This window comes from Dromiciops gliroides, chromosome 4 (genome assembly GCF_019393635.1).
Source record: "Dromiciops gliroides isolate mDroGli1 chromosome 4, mDroGli1.pri, whole genome shotgun sequence".
NCBI lineage: Eukaryota > Metazoa > Chordata > Mammalia > Microbiotheria > Microbiotheriidae > Dromiciops > Dromiciops gliroides.
The window spans coordinates 482494109-482512516 of record NC_057864.1 but is presented as its reverse complement, the minus strand read 5'-3'; the positions used below and the strand labels follow the sequence as shown (position 1 = coordinate 482512516).

Genomic DNA, 18408 nt, shown 5'->3' with positions numbered 1-18408 from the left:
TAATTGTATTATAAACCAAGATTTGGGGCTTGCAAAAAAGTACTTTTCATACTTGAAATGTTTATTTATTTATTTGTTTTTTGTTTTTAGTGAGGCAATTGGGGTTAAGTGACTTGCCCAGGGTCACACAGCTAGTGTTAAGTGTCTGAGGCCGGATTTGAATTCAGGTACTCCTGACTCCAGGGCCAGTGCTTTATCCACTGTGCCACCTAGCTGACCCCAAAATGTTTATTTTTACGATATACAGTTAAAAAAAAATGCAAGAGGGGCGGCTAGGTGACTCAGTGGATAGAGCACTGGCCCTGGAGTCAGGAGTACCTGAGTTCAAATCCGGCCTCAGACACTTGACACTTATTAGCTGTGTGACCCTGGGCAAGTCACTTAAGCCCCATTGCCCCGCAAAAAAATCAAAATGCCAGTTGGGAAGATTTATTTGTAAAATTATTTGTGTAATTTATAATAATTTCCAGTTAACATTCTCCAAGTTGTCCTCATTAGGCCAGTCAGCAAGCTTTTAGCAAGCCCTTCCTCTGGGCTAAACATTGTGCTAAACATAGTGCTTTACACATGTAGAGTTGAAGATACCTACAGAACATTTGTTGGAGATGTCCAAACTAGAGCTTTGGGCTGGGTGTCTAGATCTGAGAATCCTCTTCATAGAGATGATACTTGAATTCATTGGAATCAATGATGTTACCAAGCAAATTAAGAAGCAGAGGTTATTTTTTTAAATGGTATTTTACTTGATTTCCAATTACATGTAAAGATAGTTTGCATTATCATTTTGGTAAGATATTGAGTTTCAAATTTTTCTTCCTCTCCACTTCCCAAGACAGCAAGCAATCTGATATAGGTTAAACAGGATGTTGAACATATTTCTACATTAGTCATGTTGTGAGAGAAGAAGTAGGATAAAAGGGAAAAACCAGGAAAAAGAAGAAACAAACAGCAACAAAAGTGAAAATAGTATGCCTCAATCTGCATTCAGAGTCCACAGTTCTTTTTTCTGGATGTGGAGAACATTTTCCATCATGAGTCTTTTGGAATTGTCTTCTATCGCTATATTGCTGAAAAGAGCTAAGTCTATCACGGTTGATCGTTGCACACTGTTTCTGTTACTGTGCACAATGTTCTCCTGGTTCTGCTTGCTTCATTCAGCATCAGTTCATGTAGGTCTTTCCAGGTTTTTCTGAAATCTGCCTGCTCATCATTTTTTTTTCTTTTTCTTTCTTTCTTTCTTTCCTTCTTTTTTTTTTTTGGTTAGGCAATTGGGGTTAAGTGACTTGTCCAGGGTCACACAGCTAGTAAGTATTAAGTGTCTGAGGCTGGATTTGAACTCAGGTCCTCCTGAATCCAGGGCCGGTGCTCTATCCACTGTGCCATCTAGCTGCCCTTCATCATTTCTTATAACACAATAGTATTCCATTACATTCATATATACTACAACTTATTCAGCCATTCCTCAATTGATGAGAATCCCCTCAATTTCCAATTCTTTGCCACCAGAAAAGAGCTGCTATAAGTATTTTTGTACGTGTGGGTCCTTTCCCCTTTGTTGTGATCTCTTTGGGATATAGACCTAGTAGTGATATTGCTGGGTCAAAGTATATATGCAGAAGTTATTAAAAGAGGGTCTTTGAGCTTAAAAAATACTTTGATCGGGGGCAGCTAGGTGGCACAGTGGATAGAGCACCGGCCCTGGATTCAGGAGGACCTGAGTTCAAATCCGGCCTCAGACATTTGACATTTACTAGCTGTGTGACCCTGAGCAAGTCACTTAACCCTCATGGCCCTGCAAAAAAAAAATACTTTGATCATTGTGTTTCACTATATTTTGTGAGGAAATAGCTGCATGTCATTATCTCGAGTTTTTCTTTTGCATTCATTGTAAAGTTTCTTTTTTATCACGTAAAATTTCCTCTTTTTTAATCATAAAAGTATTTTATTATTTCCCAATTACATGTAAAGATAGTTTTCAACATTTGTTTTTATAAGATTTCTAGTTCCAATTTTTTCTCCCTCCCTTCCTCCCTTCCCTCTCCCTTCCCCAAGACAGAAAAAAATCTGATATGGATTACATATGTACAATTACATTAAACATATTTCTGCATTAGTTATGTTGTGAGAAAAGAATCAGAACAAAAGGGAAATACCTCAAAAAAGAAAAAAAACAGAAGTAGATTTTCCTCACTCTTTTAAAAATTAAGTTTATTTTGTTATCAAAAAGGAAAAGCTGTTATTAGATAACTAAATCTCATATTCAAATTTTATTTCTGCCACTTACTACTTGAGTGACTATAGACAAGGAATTAATTTCTCTCGGCTTTGTTTTCCTCGTTTGTACTATAAAGATACTAGTACCTGAAGTATCACCCTTTGGGGCTGCCAGGAGGGTCAAAGGAGATGATGTATAGAAAGCATTTGGCAAATTTTTTTTTTTTTTTGGCAAGGCAATTGGGGTTAAGTGACTTGCCCAGGGTCATACAACTAGTAAGTGTTAAGTGTCTGAGGCCGGATTTGAACTCAGGTCCTCCTGACTCCAGGGCCGGTGCTCTATCCACTGTGCCACCTAGCTGCCCCTTGGCAACTCTTAACATGCCATATAAATATTGGCTAGTCTTACCACTTGTCAACTGGATTATTCTCTTGTTCACTGTCTTATTCTTTTATTTTCATAATGCCCTTATACTTGCTTTTGATTTATTAACTTCATTTTCCAATTTTTTAGTTGCAAACTTTACTCATTAATTTCTTCTTTTTGTGTCTGGTTAATATGAGTGCTCAGGGATATAAAGTTGTCTCTGAATACTGCTGCCTCCATCTCATACATTTTAATGTGTTGCATTTATATTGCTGCTTTATTCATTACAATCTGTTACTGTTTCTATAATTTATTCTTTTATCTTAGCAACAAGTTATCTATAGTTTCTGTATAGCCTTGAATCACTTGATAATATTATCTTTGTTTACTCTTTTAATTACATTATAATCTGTAAATGTAGTGTTTAATTTAGCCTTTCTGAATTTATCTCAGACTTTACCGATATATGATCAATTTTATGAATATTCCATATGTATTTGAAAGAAAAAGTATATTTCTTCCATTCAGTTTTCTTTATATACCTAATTTCTTCAGTACTCCATTTATATCTGTCATTGCTTTCTGGGTTATCTTTTTCTTGGACTTATATTCTGTCAGTGGGATAAGTATCCCATCATCATTGTTATTCATTGTAATTCGTTGAATATATTAGTTAGCTGTTACTTTATAAATGTAGGTTACATTCCACTAAAAGTTAAATATTGATTTTCAGTAATTGTCAGTGGCCATCTTGTAAGCTCCTTGAGGGCAGGGACTGTGTCTTCTTATTCCCCAGTGTTTAGCATATTACCTGACACATAGAAGGCACTTAATGTTTATTGTTGAATGTTTAGAAAGCACATCGAATTTTCTCACTTGCCTTCAGTTTTGTTTAGATGTTATTACTGTAACTCAAACAAAGGTTTTCTGCAGTTGGCTAGAATATGGGAAAATTTGGTCCATCCTACTATTTTAAATTTGTGTGTGGAGTTGGGTTTTTTTTGTTTTTTTTTGCGGGGCAATGGGGTTAAGTGACTTGCCCAGGGTCACACAGCTAGTAAGTGTCAAGTGTCTGAGGCCAAATTTGAACTCAGGTACTCCTGACTCCAGGGCTGGTGCTCTATCCACTGCGCCACCTAGCCACCCCTATTTTACATTTTATATACACTTTTTCAGCTCAAGTAAATTTCTTGTAGATGGAATATTTGGGGGGATATTCTTGGGATGTATTTTTCATCCACCCGTTAATATTTTTTTCTCCCACTTTTTTTTTTATAGAGGAATTTAATTTATTTACATTGAAGGTTGTAGTTACACTTGTCTGAGATGCTACTGTTACGGTTTCGAGATTGTCCATTTTGTAATATTATTTTCCAAAATTTAACAGGTTTACATTAAACACTAAACTAGTTTCTCTGTTGTGGATTGTTTATAAGCATGTCACCTTTGTTTAAGGGAGGGCTGCCTCTCTACCCTTATTTTCTAGGTTTTTTCTTTATCTCTTATATCTAAAATCAACCAGTTGATCTCTTCTCTCCTCATTTTCCTCTTTCTCTGGTCCCACTGAGGCAGTCAGTAGTTAACTAAAAGAGAGAACAATTCTTTAGTCACAATTAGTTGGATGAATCACATCTGTTTCAAAGTCTGTGCCAAAGTCCAAGCCTTCCAAGGTTGGCCTTTGCCTCCATAAAATGATGAACCACTGGTTTGGTTTGGTTTTTGGCAAGGCAATGAGGGTTAAGTGACTTGCCCAGGGTCACACAGCTAGTACGTGTCAAGTGTCTGAGGCCGGATTTGAACTCAGGTCCTCCTGACTCCAGGGCTGGTGCTCTAACCACTGTGTCACCTAGCTGCCCCCCCCCCCAGTTTAGTTTTAAATGTTGAAATTTGGACTCAGATATTTTCATCTTACCTGGAAATTGATTTTGCCCTCCATCTCTTACCTTTTGTTGTATCATATTGGTGCTGCTATTTCTCATTTTTGTAGAAAAATCTAGTGAAATTCTAAAAGGTATTTGTTTTTCATCTGTGATACCCTTTTTTCCTTAGTTGTTTATTAGATCATCTTACTATTGCAGTCTCTAGAATTGCCAGTGATGTATTTCAGTAAATCAATAATCGAGTTCACCCCTGCTGGGAGCCCATGAATTCTTTTTATTTGTAAACTGTCCCTTGTTTGAAATATAGCTGAGAGATGGAGTAGTCAAATTTCATGAAATATAGGGGTCAGATGTTTTTTCTTTGCTTTTTTCATAAGCCTGATTATTCTTAAGTTGTCCCTTCTTGCTGTATTTTCCAAATCCATCACTTTTGTCTACATTGTTTCCAAACATTTCCAGTTGAGTACTTTTCAATGTGTAGAATGGATGAAAGTGGGAAGAGGCTTGAGACAGGAAGACCACTTTGGAATCGATGCAATAGTCCATTCGAGAAGGATTGAAGTCTTGGTCTATGTTGGTGGTTATGTCAATGGAGAGAAAGGACAAATATGAGCACAGATGTGAAGGCAATGAGATTTGGCAACAGATTAGATATGTGGGGCAAGTAGGAGTGAGGAGCTGAGGGTATCACCAAGGTTACACACTTCAGTGATCAGAAGAGTGGTGATGCTCGAGGTAAAAATAAGGAAGTTCAGAAGTGGGTGCTTTTGTGGAAAAGTCTGCGAGTTCTGTTATGGACATGTTGAATTGTGGTCAGGGTCCATAGTGGGAACTCCTGCTGCTTCAGAGACTTCCTACTGGAAATCCTCCCTATAGCAAGCAATAGACACTCATTTTGCCCAGACACATAAGGAGAAGGAAGATGAGTTTTCTGCCTTCTGACTGAGGTGGCCTCTAGGTTAGAAACCTGCAGAACTGTAGACTCTCTCATTTAGAATCTGTCCACTCTAGGGGCAGCTAGGTGGCGCAGTGGATAGAGCACCGGCCCTGGAGTCAGGAGTACCTGAGTTCAAATCCAGCCTCAGACACTTAACACACACTTACTAGCTGTGTGACCCTGGGCAAGTCACTTAACCCCAATTGCCTCACTAAAAAAAAAAACAAACAAAAAAAAAACAGAATCTGTCCACTCTCCCCTAACTCTGAAAAAAATTAGCAGGTGTTGATTCAATGGAAGCAGAGAGGTTAAGGAGGGGAACCAAGAAAGGAACTGGGTCAGGGGGCCAGTGTGACTTGCTGTACTAGCCCTGAAGGCACTGAGATAGTCCTGTCGCTGCCAGTTTCTACTTGAGGAAAGGATCAAGCCTTCAATATGATAGGAGCATCACAGTCCAACCCTGGGGAGAAGGAATGCGAGGGCAAGGAAAGGGGGAAAGATTACTATCTACCATCAGAAAGAGAAAGTTTCAGCTTTATCTAAAAAGAGAATATATAATAATATGAAAGGGAATATAGATGTATTTATATAAAGGGAAATATAAAGGGAAAATCCTGAAATTCAAAACCAACGTACAAGTAGTTATCAACAGAGGATCCTAAAAATTAGAAGGAAAAATGAATGGTAAACCTTCAAAGAAATCGCAAAGGGATCTCAAACATATTTCAATACAAAAGTGAACCAGTGCCTAATGAAATGTAGAATCCTATAAAATCCCAAGAAAACATGGAATAAAAAGAAATTACAGAATGGTTCAAAAGAAGAATGAAACCTACAAGAGAAAGAATTAGGAGTAAAAGTGTGCATGCACACGTGCATATGTGTGCATGTGTGTATGCATGTATGGGTTTGTGTGTATATACTGTGCATATATACATACATGTATATGTGTATATATGCATATATATGTATACACATTTGGAAATTAAAGAAAATAAAACTAAGCAGGTTAGGAAGAAATGAATCCTTGATTGTGAGATTCTTCAAAGAAGCAAAAGAGAAATGAACATAGATGAAATACAAAAATACCGAATTGGAGGAAAATCTGTTTGAAGAGAAGCAAAAGGCAATGCTGTTGGGGACAGCTAGGTGGCACAGTGGATAGAGCACTGGCCCTGGAATCAGGAGTACCTGAGTTCAAATCCGGCCTCAGACACATAACACTTACTAGCTGTGTGACCCTGGGCAAGTCACTTAACCCCAATTGCCTCACTAAGAAAAAAAAAAAGGCAATGCTGTTAAAAGAACACATCATTTCTATATTAGTCAAAAGCATTACCTCTGCATACACAACAGTAGTTTAAGGATCATATATCTCCCAGAAGAACCAACTAATTATAAAGAAGGAGGAAAAATGAAATTATCAAAATAAATGAAATAGGTAAACAAAATAGGTGTAATGATTGGAATGATGCCACCTGCTGGAGACTTACTGTAGGAAAGGTCCACCATGAGGAGAAGGTCTCTGAGGGCAAGACCATGCATCTTTTCTTTGGTGTCAGGAAGTGACTTTTGCTTGTGGGACGAAGAAGGGGGAGGCTGGCTCTCTGACTCGCTCTCTTTCCTGAGGACTCTGATGGAGAAGGGAGCTAGAAATGCGCGCTCCCTTTAATAGATAGATGAATCTAGGCCTTTCTCTCTCTCTTTACCAAATTCTTATTCTTCTTAATAAATGCTTAAAAGTCTAACTCTTGCTAAAGCTTATAATTTATTGGCAACCACTCATTAGATATTTTAGACAGTATAGCTAGAATTTTGGCCCTTACATAGGTAACAAAATAAATTAAAAAGGTAAATCAGTATATAAGAAATTTAAAAGATTTTTACTAGAACAAAACTGAGACTTCACAAGAGATAGATTATCTAAAAAAAAGAATATATATATATATATATATATATATATATATATATATATATATATAAATTAACCAAATTAACAGAACACAAATAAATATATTAAATAATAAAATCGCAAAAAAAAGGATTCAACTAGCTATAATGGAACTACCAAAGAAAAATCCATTTCACATGAATTTACAGAAGAATTTAAACAAACTTTTAAAGAACAATGCCTATGCTACATATATTATTCTCAAATACTGAGGGGAAAAACACTCTACCAGACTCTTATTTATGAAGGAAATATAGCTATAATAACTAAACTGGGTAATAACAGGGCAATGAAAATTATAGTTCAATAACCATTAATGAATACTGTTTCAAAAAATTTTAATAAAATCTTGAAAGATTACAACACTTTATTCAGGAAGTCATTCATTATGATAAAGTTGGATTTATACCAAGGATTCAAGGATGATTCAGCTTTAGGTAAACAGTTAGCATAATTAATCACATTAAAAACAAAAATGTCTAAGACCACATGGTTATATATAAATAGATTCAGAAAAAGCCCATGACAAAGTATAGCTTTCTTTTATGCCAGGGAGAGAGAACCCTATAAAGTATAAGCACAGAGTGATCTTTTTTTTTTTTAAATAATTAACAGAGGGAAGGCACTAGATTTATTTAATTTATTTAATTTTTTTTTTTTTTAGTGAGGCAGTTGGGGTTAAGTGACTTGCCCAAGGTCACACAGCTAGTAAGTGTTAAGTGTCTGAGGCCGGATTTGAACTCCGGTACTCCTGACTCCAGGGCCAGTGCTCTATCCACTGTGCCATCTAGCTGCCCCCAGAGTGATCTTTTTTTAAATGATTTTTTTTTTAAAGTATGTCTAACTAAAAGCTAGCATATCCGATGGAGAAAGAGTATAAGCACCCTCTATAAATATAGGAATAAAGCAAGGATACCCCATTTCCCTATTATTGTTTGATATGATTATAGAAATACTAGTAATAGTAGTCAGAGAGAAAGATATTAAAGTCATAAAGACACACACCACTATAACACCATCAAAACTAAATGATCTGGGGGCAGCTAGGTGGGGCATTAGATAAAACACTGACCCTGGAGTCAGGAGGACCTGAGTTCAAATCTGGCCTCAGACACTTGACACTTAATAGCTGTGTGACCCTGGGCAAGTCACTTAACTCCAATTGCCTCACCAAAAAGAAGAAGAAGAAGAAGAAGAAGAAGAAGAAGAAGAAGAAGAAGAAGAAACTAAATGGTCTGAGATAATGTTCATGCTTGGTCATGTGAGATTCAAAATTGGATATACAGAGCATTAATCTCCCCCTTTGAACTTTCCTTTTACATATATATCTCCCAGGCCAATAAGAAAAGGAGCCTCTGACCTTTAATCTGTGAGGGATTAGTTTCTATTGCTTGGGAATGAGACAACAAAAGGTGAAACCAATTAGGGAAATAAGGAAGTAGAAATACAGATGAATAGTCTTAGATCTAAGATTAGTCTAATCGATCCCAGAGATTAAGATCGTTTAAAGGAATTTAGGATTTATAAAACTCACTAAATTCCAAACTGCCCGCCCGGTCGCAAACCAGCACACCCAGGACCAAACACCAACCATGTGCTTCCGAACTCCCCTTATCCGAACGCCGCCACAGCTAAGTTAACAGCCAGAGAGAGCGAACTTCCGTTTGTGCTCTCACTTTTAAGTTGGCATACCAGAAGTTCCTCGCGTGTTCCTCCCCAAAAGGGGAGATCCTTCAAAAGCTGCTTCAGTAGCATGCTCAATCTCTCAAATGATTCAGCTAAAACTTCCGATATTCATCTTTACCACAAATAATTTTTACCACCTTCCCCCCTTTGTTTCATTTGAAAAACGAATGAGTTTGCTCAATGAAACAGCCAAAAATAATATCTATGCTAACTAACAATATGTTCATATCACTATAGAAAAGGGAGAGAGAAAAGTTTTGTCCAGAGGGGTAGGCCCTCATGAATGTGTTGCTTTGACATTGGTCTTGCAGAGGGAGGGCCTCTGCAAAGAGTACATGTTACAGATGGTGTATATAATAGCAGAAGGAGAAAACAAAACCAACAAAACAAAACTGTTCATATAAAGTCTCTGAGTTCTCTTGTCTTCTTGGAGTAGTAAAATGTCATCAGGAGGAAACTGGACTCTGGTCTGGTCTCCGATCTGGAAAGCTGGACTCTGGACTCTGGTCTGGAAAGCTGGATTCTCTTCTTTAACTGTTTGAATTGCTGGACTTTTTACTAAACCTTAGCATAGCGTTGTCAATGATCAAATTAATACATTCCATTACATTCACAACAAAGAGAAGAATGCAGATGTAGGGTACAATGGATATGAAACACTGCATGTAATCTCAGAATCTTTTGATGTTGATTAGTTTTGCTGCACTTTTCTTTTTGTAAAGCAGACTTTTTCCTTTTTCATTCCAAATTCTCTTCTCCTACCTCTTCCATCACCCAATTAGAAGGCAAGAAAAATAAAACCCATTAAAATTATGTAAGGTCATACAAAACAAATTTCTGCTTTAGCCCTATTCCAAAAACAAGCAAGAAAAAGAAAGTGGGGGAAAAAATCTGCAATCTGCAATCTGAGTCCATTGGTTCTCTATCTGGAGGTAGATAATATGTTTCATCATGAGTCCTTTGGAATTGTGGCAGGTCACTGTGTTGATAAGAGTTACTAAGTCTTTCAAAGTTGATTTTATTTAAAATATTGCTTTTACTGTGTAGATTGTTCTAGTTCTGCTTACTTCACTTTGTATCCGTTCATGCAAATCTCAGGACTTTCTGATTTTCTCCATTTCTTATAGCATGTTATTCCATCACCTTCATTTGTCATAACTTGTTTAGCCATTTCCCAGTTGATGGACATCCCCTCAGTTTTCAATTCTTTGCCACCACAAAGAGAATTGCTATAAATACTTTTTAAATTTTAATTAACTTTTTTTTCAGGGCAATGAGAGTTAAGTGACTTGCCCAGGGTCACACAGCTAGTAAATATCAAGTGTCTGAGGCCGGATTTTAACTCAGGTCCTCCTGAATACAGGGCTGGCACTTTATCCACTGTGCCACCTAACTGCCCCCAATATTTTTGTATGTATGGGTCCTTTTCCCCTTTCTTTGATTTATTTGGGGTAAAGACCTAGTAATAGTATTGCTAAGTCAAAAGATATGCACAATTTGACAGCCCTTTGTGCATAGTTCCAAATTGTTCTTGGGCCAGTTCACAGTTCCACCATTAGTACATTAGTGTACTTGTTTTCCCACATCTCCTCAAGCGTTTATCATTTTCCTTTTATTCATCTTAGCCAGTCTGATTGATATGAGGTATCATATCACAGTTTTAATTTGTCTTTTTAAAATTATTAATGATTTAGCATCTTTTATGTGGCTATTGATAGCTTTGATTTCTTTCACTGAAAAATGCCTCTTCATATCTTTAGGTCATTTATCAGCTGAGGAATGGCTCTCATTCTTGTAAATTTGACTCAGTTCCTTATGTTTTCAAAAGGAGACCTTTACCACAGAAATGTGTTCTAAAAATTTTTCCCCCAGTTTCCTGCTTTTAATTTTAACTTCATTTACTTTTTGCTAGTGCAAAAGCTTGAAAATCTTATATTAGTTGATGGATTCTAACATGGAGAAAACATATAGGGCATTAATGGCAAGGGAAAGAAAATTTGGTTTGGGAGTGACAAGGATGTTGTATAGAACAGTTCACTGACATGACAATGCAATGTTGATTACTAAAATCAGAGCAAGAGGTGGAAAGGGAACCTCTCAGGAAACCTGTGGCCCAATTTAATAACCTCATTCTGACAGACTCTGGCTTCTCCCAAGGAAAAGAACCTGCAGCAGAGGCTCCAAGGCAGAGTTCAGGAGCTGTCCCTCTGTGTCCTAATGGTTCCTATGACCAAGATCACTCCATCCTAGCAAACCTCCAAAAGGATGAACGACAACAAGATCCCTGCCAAGTTTTAATCAAACCCAAAGACCTGTTGGACAGATTTGTCAGGGCACATCAAATGGAACCTTCCAAAGAGCCACAATGTACTGAGCAGCAGCACCAGTTATTCAGCCAGGGGGAGACCAACCCTCCCAGAGAATCTGAGACCCAAAGGGCCATGTTTCATTTATGTTACATGGAGCATGTCCCAGTTCTTCTGTCACTACACAATTGCAGCTTGTCAGGGAGGTATGGGAATTACCTGCATACTGGAATCTTTCTTTCTTAGGCAGGATGCAAAGAGCAGCCTTTTATTTATTTATCTATTTATTTATTTATCTATCTATCCATTCATTCATTTATCTATCTATCTATCTATCTATCTATCTATCTATCTATCTATCTATCTATCTGTCTGTCTGTCTGTCTGTCTGTCTGTCTGTCTGTCTGTCTGTCTGTCTGTCTGTCTATCTGTCTGTCTGTCTGTCTGTCTATCTGTCTATCTATCTATCTATCTATTAGGGAGGCAATTGGGGTTAAGTGACTTGCCCAGGGTCACACAGCTAGTGTTAAGTGTCTGAGGCCGGATTTGAACTCAGGTACTCCTGACTCCAGGGCTGGTGCTCTATCCACTGCGCCACCTAGCTGCCCCAAGAGCAGCCTTTTAATTGAGACCTGAAAACGTATAGGAATGGGTCCTATGATCCTGAAAAGAGCAACTGGAGACTGTACTGCTCATGGCCTGGGACTGAAGAGCCGAGTATAATCCCAGAGGATTAAAAATAGACCTATTTAAACAGTTTATTAAAGACCAGAGGACTGAAGCATTCCTGATGAAAAGACCAGAACTGAGCAGAATCTTTCAAATGCAAACATGAGAGAAAAATCTAGAGTAATACATGTAATCAAGCATTGAGAAGGAGCTATATGATTATAAAGTGCTTACATTCTAAGAAAGAAAAAAGAGACAAGTTTCCTTTCAGAATCTCACCAGCTTCTAGGCTATAGAGGAGTTAAAGCAATACAAACATAGAATAAAAAGTGAGTTTGTTTTGTTTTGTGGGTTTTAAGGAAGGAAAGAAGAAAACCCCAAAGATTAGCCCTGGATTTTGTAAATAAAGAAAGCAGGGCAGGGGTGGTGGTGGTGGTGGATAAAGCACTGGTTCTGGATTCAGGAGGACCTGAGTTCCTGAGTTCAAATCCAGCCTCAGATATTTGACACTTGCTGTGTGACCCTGGGCATGTCACTTAACCCTCATTGCCCCACCCCACCCCCCAAAAAGCAGGGCTAGATGAACTGGAATAAATCAGATAAATTAAAGATGACTATTTTTGATCAGATTCCTTCTCTATATCATCCACCCCTTCTTTGTAAAAAGAAGGCTAAGAGAAAAAGTAGGGAAAAGTACGAGAGGATATGATATAGGGAATATATGAATGGATTAGAAAGCAGAATATTACATGTTGTTTACAAGAAACATACTTGAAACAAAGATTCATGTAGAATTAAAATGAGATGAAGCAGAAGTAATACACATCAGGTAAACCAAAAAACAAGGCTACCTCAGACAAGGTAAATAGTAAAAATAGATGTGATTAAAAGAGATAAGCAGGAAAACTGTAATACATAAAGGTATGATAATAAAATACTATTAACACTTATTGTATGTATACCAAATGGCATAGCATATATGTACTTCAAGGAAATTTTAATTTAAAAACTGGTAGAAATAGATAGGAAAACTATTAAAGTGGGTAACCTTAGTGTATTCCTTTCAGATCTTGACAAATTTAACAGTGAGTTAAATAAGAAATAAGTTATTTTAGAAAAGTTAGATATGATAGATTTGTAGTAGTTACTGAATGGAACTAAAAAAGAGTATACATATTCTCAGGTACATGGTGACCATGTGCTACATAAACAAATGCATAAAAACAGAAATATCCAACTTAGCTTTTACTGACTACAATGTAATAAAAATTATAATCAGCAAAGGGCATTTAAAGAATGGATCCAAATATAAATGGAGATAATATTTTTTTTTAAGTGAGGCAATTGGGGTTAAGTGACTTGCCCAGGGTCACACAGCTAATAAGTGTTAAGTGTCTAAGGCCGGATTTGAACTCAGGTACTCCTGACTCCAGGGCCAGTGCTCTATCCACTGCGCCACCTAGCTGCCCCTGGAGATAATAATTTGGTCCTTAAAATTGATGGGTCAAACAATAAATCTTAGAAACAACAGATATTTGCCTCTAATAAATGACAGTGAGAAAATAGATGAAAATTTCTGGGATATAGCCAAAGTAGCAAAAGGGTGTGTGCATGTAAAAATACACAGATAAAATGCTCATGTACATGTGTGTACATCTATACACACATACATATATGTATATACACATGCATACACGCTTTTGTCAACAAAAGAGAGAAAGAACAGCTCAACAAAACTTTTAAAAAACTAGAAAAGCAACAAATTAAAAGGGCCAACATAACACAAAAATAGAAATTTTGAAAATCATAGAAAAGAAAAAATGAAAAACAAAAACATATTGAATTGATAAAAGTAGGAACTTTTTTAAGGGAGAAAAACCAAGCTGTTATCTAATTTGTTTTGTTTTTCTTTAAAAGGAGAGTCAACCAAATAGCCTAAATTGAAAATAAGAACAGAAACTGAGAACAAATGAAAATGAAATAAAGGAAATTATTAGAAACTATTTTGCTCAATTATATGCCAACAAAAAATATAACATAACTGAAATGCATAAATATTTGCAAAATATAAAATATCCAGATTAACAGAACAATAAATTTAAATAAACTAATCTCAGACAAAGAAATTGAACAAGAGAACTCTGAAAGTGAAAAAAAGAAAACAAAATCAAAGACCAGATGGATTTACAATTGGATTCTATCAAACGTTCAAAGAACAATTAACTCTCAACTTCATATAAATTTACAAAAATCAGGCCATATGGCTTTCTTTCAAACTCTTTCTCTACAACAAATAGGGTTCTTATACCTAAACCAGGAAGAAATAAAGAAAGGTTATAGACCATCTCTCTTATGATTATTGATATTAAATAAATATTTATGTTAAAATAGAATAAAACATTAGCAAAGAGCCTTTATCATGTTGGATTTATACCACGCATGTAAGATTGGTTTATTATTCAGAAAACAATAAACATAATAGATCATACTAATAACAAAAATCACATTCTATCAGTAGGTGCAGAAAAGGTTTTTAAAAAACATAATGCCCTTTTATGTTAAAACACTAGAAAGCATAGGAATTAATGGACTTTTTTTTTGGTGATGCAATTGGGGTTAAGTGACTTGCCAAGGGTCACACAGCTAGTAAGTGTCAAATGTCTGAGGCTGGATTTGAACTCAGGTACTCCTGACTCCAGGGCCGGTGTTCTATCCACTGCACTACCTAGCTGCCCCAATAGACTTTTATTAGTGACAATCAGTATCTGTCTAAAACCTAGAGTTCCCATCATCCATAATGAAAAAACACTAGAGGCACCAAATACAATAAATAAAGCAATGATGTCCACTGTCACCATTGTCATTTGATGAAGCCCTAGCTATCACAATAGGACAAGAAACAAAGTGAGGGAATAAGCAAAGGCAAAATAAGAATCATGATCATCACTTTTGTAGATAGATGATGGTTTGCTTAGAGATTCAACTAAAAAGTTATAAAAACAATAACTTCAATGAAACTACCAGGATATAAAATAAACCCACAACCATCAGACTTTTTGTACATTACCAACAAAGCCCAGCAAAAAAAAGATGGAAGACAAAATTTCATTCAAAACCCCTGCAGAATATCTAAATTATAAGGTAGTATACTTATGACATGACAATATAACAACAAAATGCTATTTACCACAATAAAAGACAAATAATTGGAGAGGAATTAATTGCCCATGGTTGGGCATTGGCAATAAAATAAAAATGACTTCTGTGAGGGCCAAAATTTGATATACGGAGTGTTATTTGGGTGACTTGCCTTAATATTGGGGTCCCAGAAATATGATGGACCTTTTTAAGTTTAACCTCCCCTCTGAACTGCCCTTTTTAGAGATTTCTCCCAGGCCAATAAAAAAGGAGCCTCTAAGCTTTAGTTCACAAAAGGATCAGATTTTAATACTTGGGAATTAATTAAACAACAAAGGTGAAACTAATAAAAATCAAAGATAAGGAAATAGGAAAATAGAAATACAGAGAAATGCTCTTAACTCTAAACTTAGCCTATTAGGGTTTTCCATAATTAAACTCACGAAACACCTGAACAGCCTGCCAGTCTAAGGTTGCTCATGTGCCACCTGGACTGCAGTCACCACACTGAGACAGAACACGAACATGCGCCGCCAGCTCAAGGGCCCAGAAGGAAAAGAAACTGAGTCCTGGAACACACCTAGCATTCCGGAAGCTGCCTCGTGTTCCGGAAGCAGCCTAGCCTCCCTTTAGCGAGTGTTCAATCTCTCCTCCCCCAAAAGGGGAGGTCCTTCAAAAACTGCCTTTCTGAGCTCAGTAGCATACGTAATCTCATAACCTTGGGGTGGGCCAGGTGTGGCCCCTCCCAAATGAGTTAGCTAAAAATGGGAATATTAATCTTTACCACAAATAATTTTTACCACACTTCCTAAATTAATTTAAATATTTGGTATCATATTTAAACTACCAAAGGATTATTTTATAGGACCATACGAAAACATGATAGAATTCATCTGGAAGAATAAAAGTCAAGAATATCAAGGGAAATTTTAAAAAATACCCAAGGTGAAAAACCCATCAATTGGGTAATGGTGAAAAAATAATGGTTTATAAATGTAATATTATTGTACCATAAGAAATGATAGGAGAAAGAGATTCAAAGAAACCTAGGAAGACTTGTATGAACTGATACAGAATCCAGAAATCAGAAGCTTCATCTCCCAAGGTTGTCAGGGGATCATCATAGTGACCCACCCTCCCCTCCCCTCCATAAAAGGATCCCAATTGAAACATCTTTTAAAAGACTCAGAAAAGAGTAAAAGGAAGTTCAAAAGGGGACACAGACAAGCAGAACAATGTTGGTATTACCATGTTAAATTTAATTTGTGTATATATATATATATTTAAAACAAGTTGTCTATAATAGAAAAAAACAGAAGTGGATCTGGAGTACCAGTCATTAGGCAGGATGGCAAACAGTTCTAGGGAGCCAAGGGTGACACCATGCCCAATGTGACTTTTCAAGGATCCCCTACAGTTTCCCTGTTGTAACTGTAGTTGGGAGGGGCCTCCATGGTCCCTCCCTTCTTTCCCAATTTCCACTTGTAGAGGACAAAAACCAGGACAGCAAGCACGGCCATCAGGGTTAAGGCCACCAGCACCCCCACCAAGACACTCCTGTCTTTGATGTTTAGTGGCAGGGGGAGTCCGCGCCCTAAACTGACTCTCTCTGCACTCAGCAGTTCGTCTCGGAGTTGTGAGAGCTTCCTTTGGCAGTCGGGTGGAGCCCAGCCTGGGTCGCAGTGGCACTCCCGCTTGTGGTTGCACACCCCTCGGTCGTGACACTTCTTGGAGCAGTTCTTAGCTCCATAGATGCTGAGGTTCTGACAACTCCTCTCCTGGCACACTTTCTTCTTGCCACACTTGGTGCCCGGAGCCACCATCACGAAAGGATCACGGCTCTCATTCTTGGTGATGGCCAGGTCACACCTTTCATCCTCCAGGAAGAAGCTGCACAGGTGTCGGGTAGATCTCATGGGGCTGGGCCGGGAGCAGTGCAGGAAACCGCACTTGTCAAGGCCTTGGTGGGAGGGATAGAAGGCTTCGGTGCATCCTTTGGGCAGGCTGAGCAGGAAGCATTTATCCATGGACACGTCTGCCCTCAGGCCCCAGAGTGCCTGGCACTGTTGTTTGTAAGTGGGGCAGGTCCCGTTATAACAGTAGCCCCTCCAGCATGGGGTGCCATTCTCTTTGTACACATTCTCTGGACACTTGGGCTGCTTGCCATCACAATATTCGGCCAGGTCACAGGCGTTCTGGGCCTCCCGGCAGATTTCCCCAGGTGGCATCACTTGGCATGCCTGGCAGCACTCCCCCTCGGTGCACTCGGCCCCCGCCGCCAGCCGGCAGTTCTTGGGGTTACAGCACTGGTTCAAACACTCCCCTGGGAGGCCACAATCACACTCCTCCCCTCGTTCCAAAAACTTGTTCCCACACACAGGCTTCCCCTCCAGCTTCTCCAGGACCGGGAAGTTGTTCAGGCAGCTCGAGGAGAAGATGTTGCCCCCGAGAAACTTCTGCAGGTTGTACTTGCTGCAGCTGCTGAACTTCTTGGGGAGGACCTCACCAGACGTGGAGGTCATGATGCAGCCGCCATGCCTCTTGTTCTTCTCACACTGGCAGCCCATGATGTTCTCATCGTGGTCCATGCCCAGGTTGTGGCCCATCTCATGAGCCAGAGTGGTCGCCACTCCTAACGGGTTCTTGCTGTGGTCATGGTTCACGCCCCCTGAACCTTCTGTACACATGGAGGCCAATCGGGCTAACCCCACAACAGTTCCCTCAAAACTGACCCCTGTGATCAGCTGGGCGTTGTCATGCTGCTTCTTGGTGATGAGGTGACTGCCTCGCCACTGAAGGAAGCTAGAGAGGGTGGACTCCACATTAGAGTCCACAGCTGCCTTGTTCTCTTTGTCCCATATTTCCAGACCAGTTAGAACCACTCGGAAATTGATCTCCTGATAAAGCCTATCCACGTGATTGACAATCTCCTTCACCCGATGCCGCATCTTCTTGAGGCTTTTATATTTCTTGTACTCTGTGTGGTCCACCACCACAAAGAGCTCCACATAGCGGGTTTCCTTTGGGATGGATCCGGGGATCCAGTTGTGGGGCATTGAGACTGCAGCCATCATTGTCTCCAGTTCTCCCTTAAGACTAACCTTGGCCACGCCGCAAGTCCTGTGGTTCTCCTTGAGATCTTGTTCCCTGTAGACGGCGTGTTTCCCCTGATTGCTCCCATGTCTCTCCCGATCGCCAGTGGGTTTCTCCTGGGTGGTACCGTGTCTCTCCTGGCCACTCTGAGTGGTGCCATGTCTCTC

General features: G+C 38.5%; 2 protein-coding genes across 5 annotated transcripts in view; one reads left to right on the top strand and one right to left on the bottom strand.

The window, feature by feature from the left end:
- MAP3K13 (mitogen-activated protein kinase kinase kinase 13) overlaps positions 1-18408 on the top strand; it is a 194106-nt gene that overhangs the window by 63870 nt on the left and 111828 nt on the right. The gene's annotated exons all lie outside the window — the stretch shown is intronic.
- The window catches only part of LOC122755316 (disintegrin and metalloproteinase domain-containing protein 8-like), an 83136-nt gene that overhangs the window by 64050 nt on the left and 678 nt on the right, over positions 1-18408 (bottom strand). Inside the window, exons 2-3 of the mRNA XM_044003626.1 lie at positions 16764-18320; positions 16564-16709 (exon numbers count right to left, since the gene is read on the bottom strand). Of these exons, the coding sequence (XP_043859561.1) occupies positions 16564-16709; positions 16764-18320 (1703 nt within the window). The remainder of the gene's footprint in view (positions 1-16563; positions 16710-16763; positions 18321-18408) is intronic.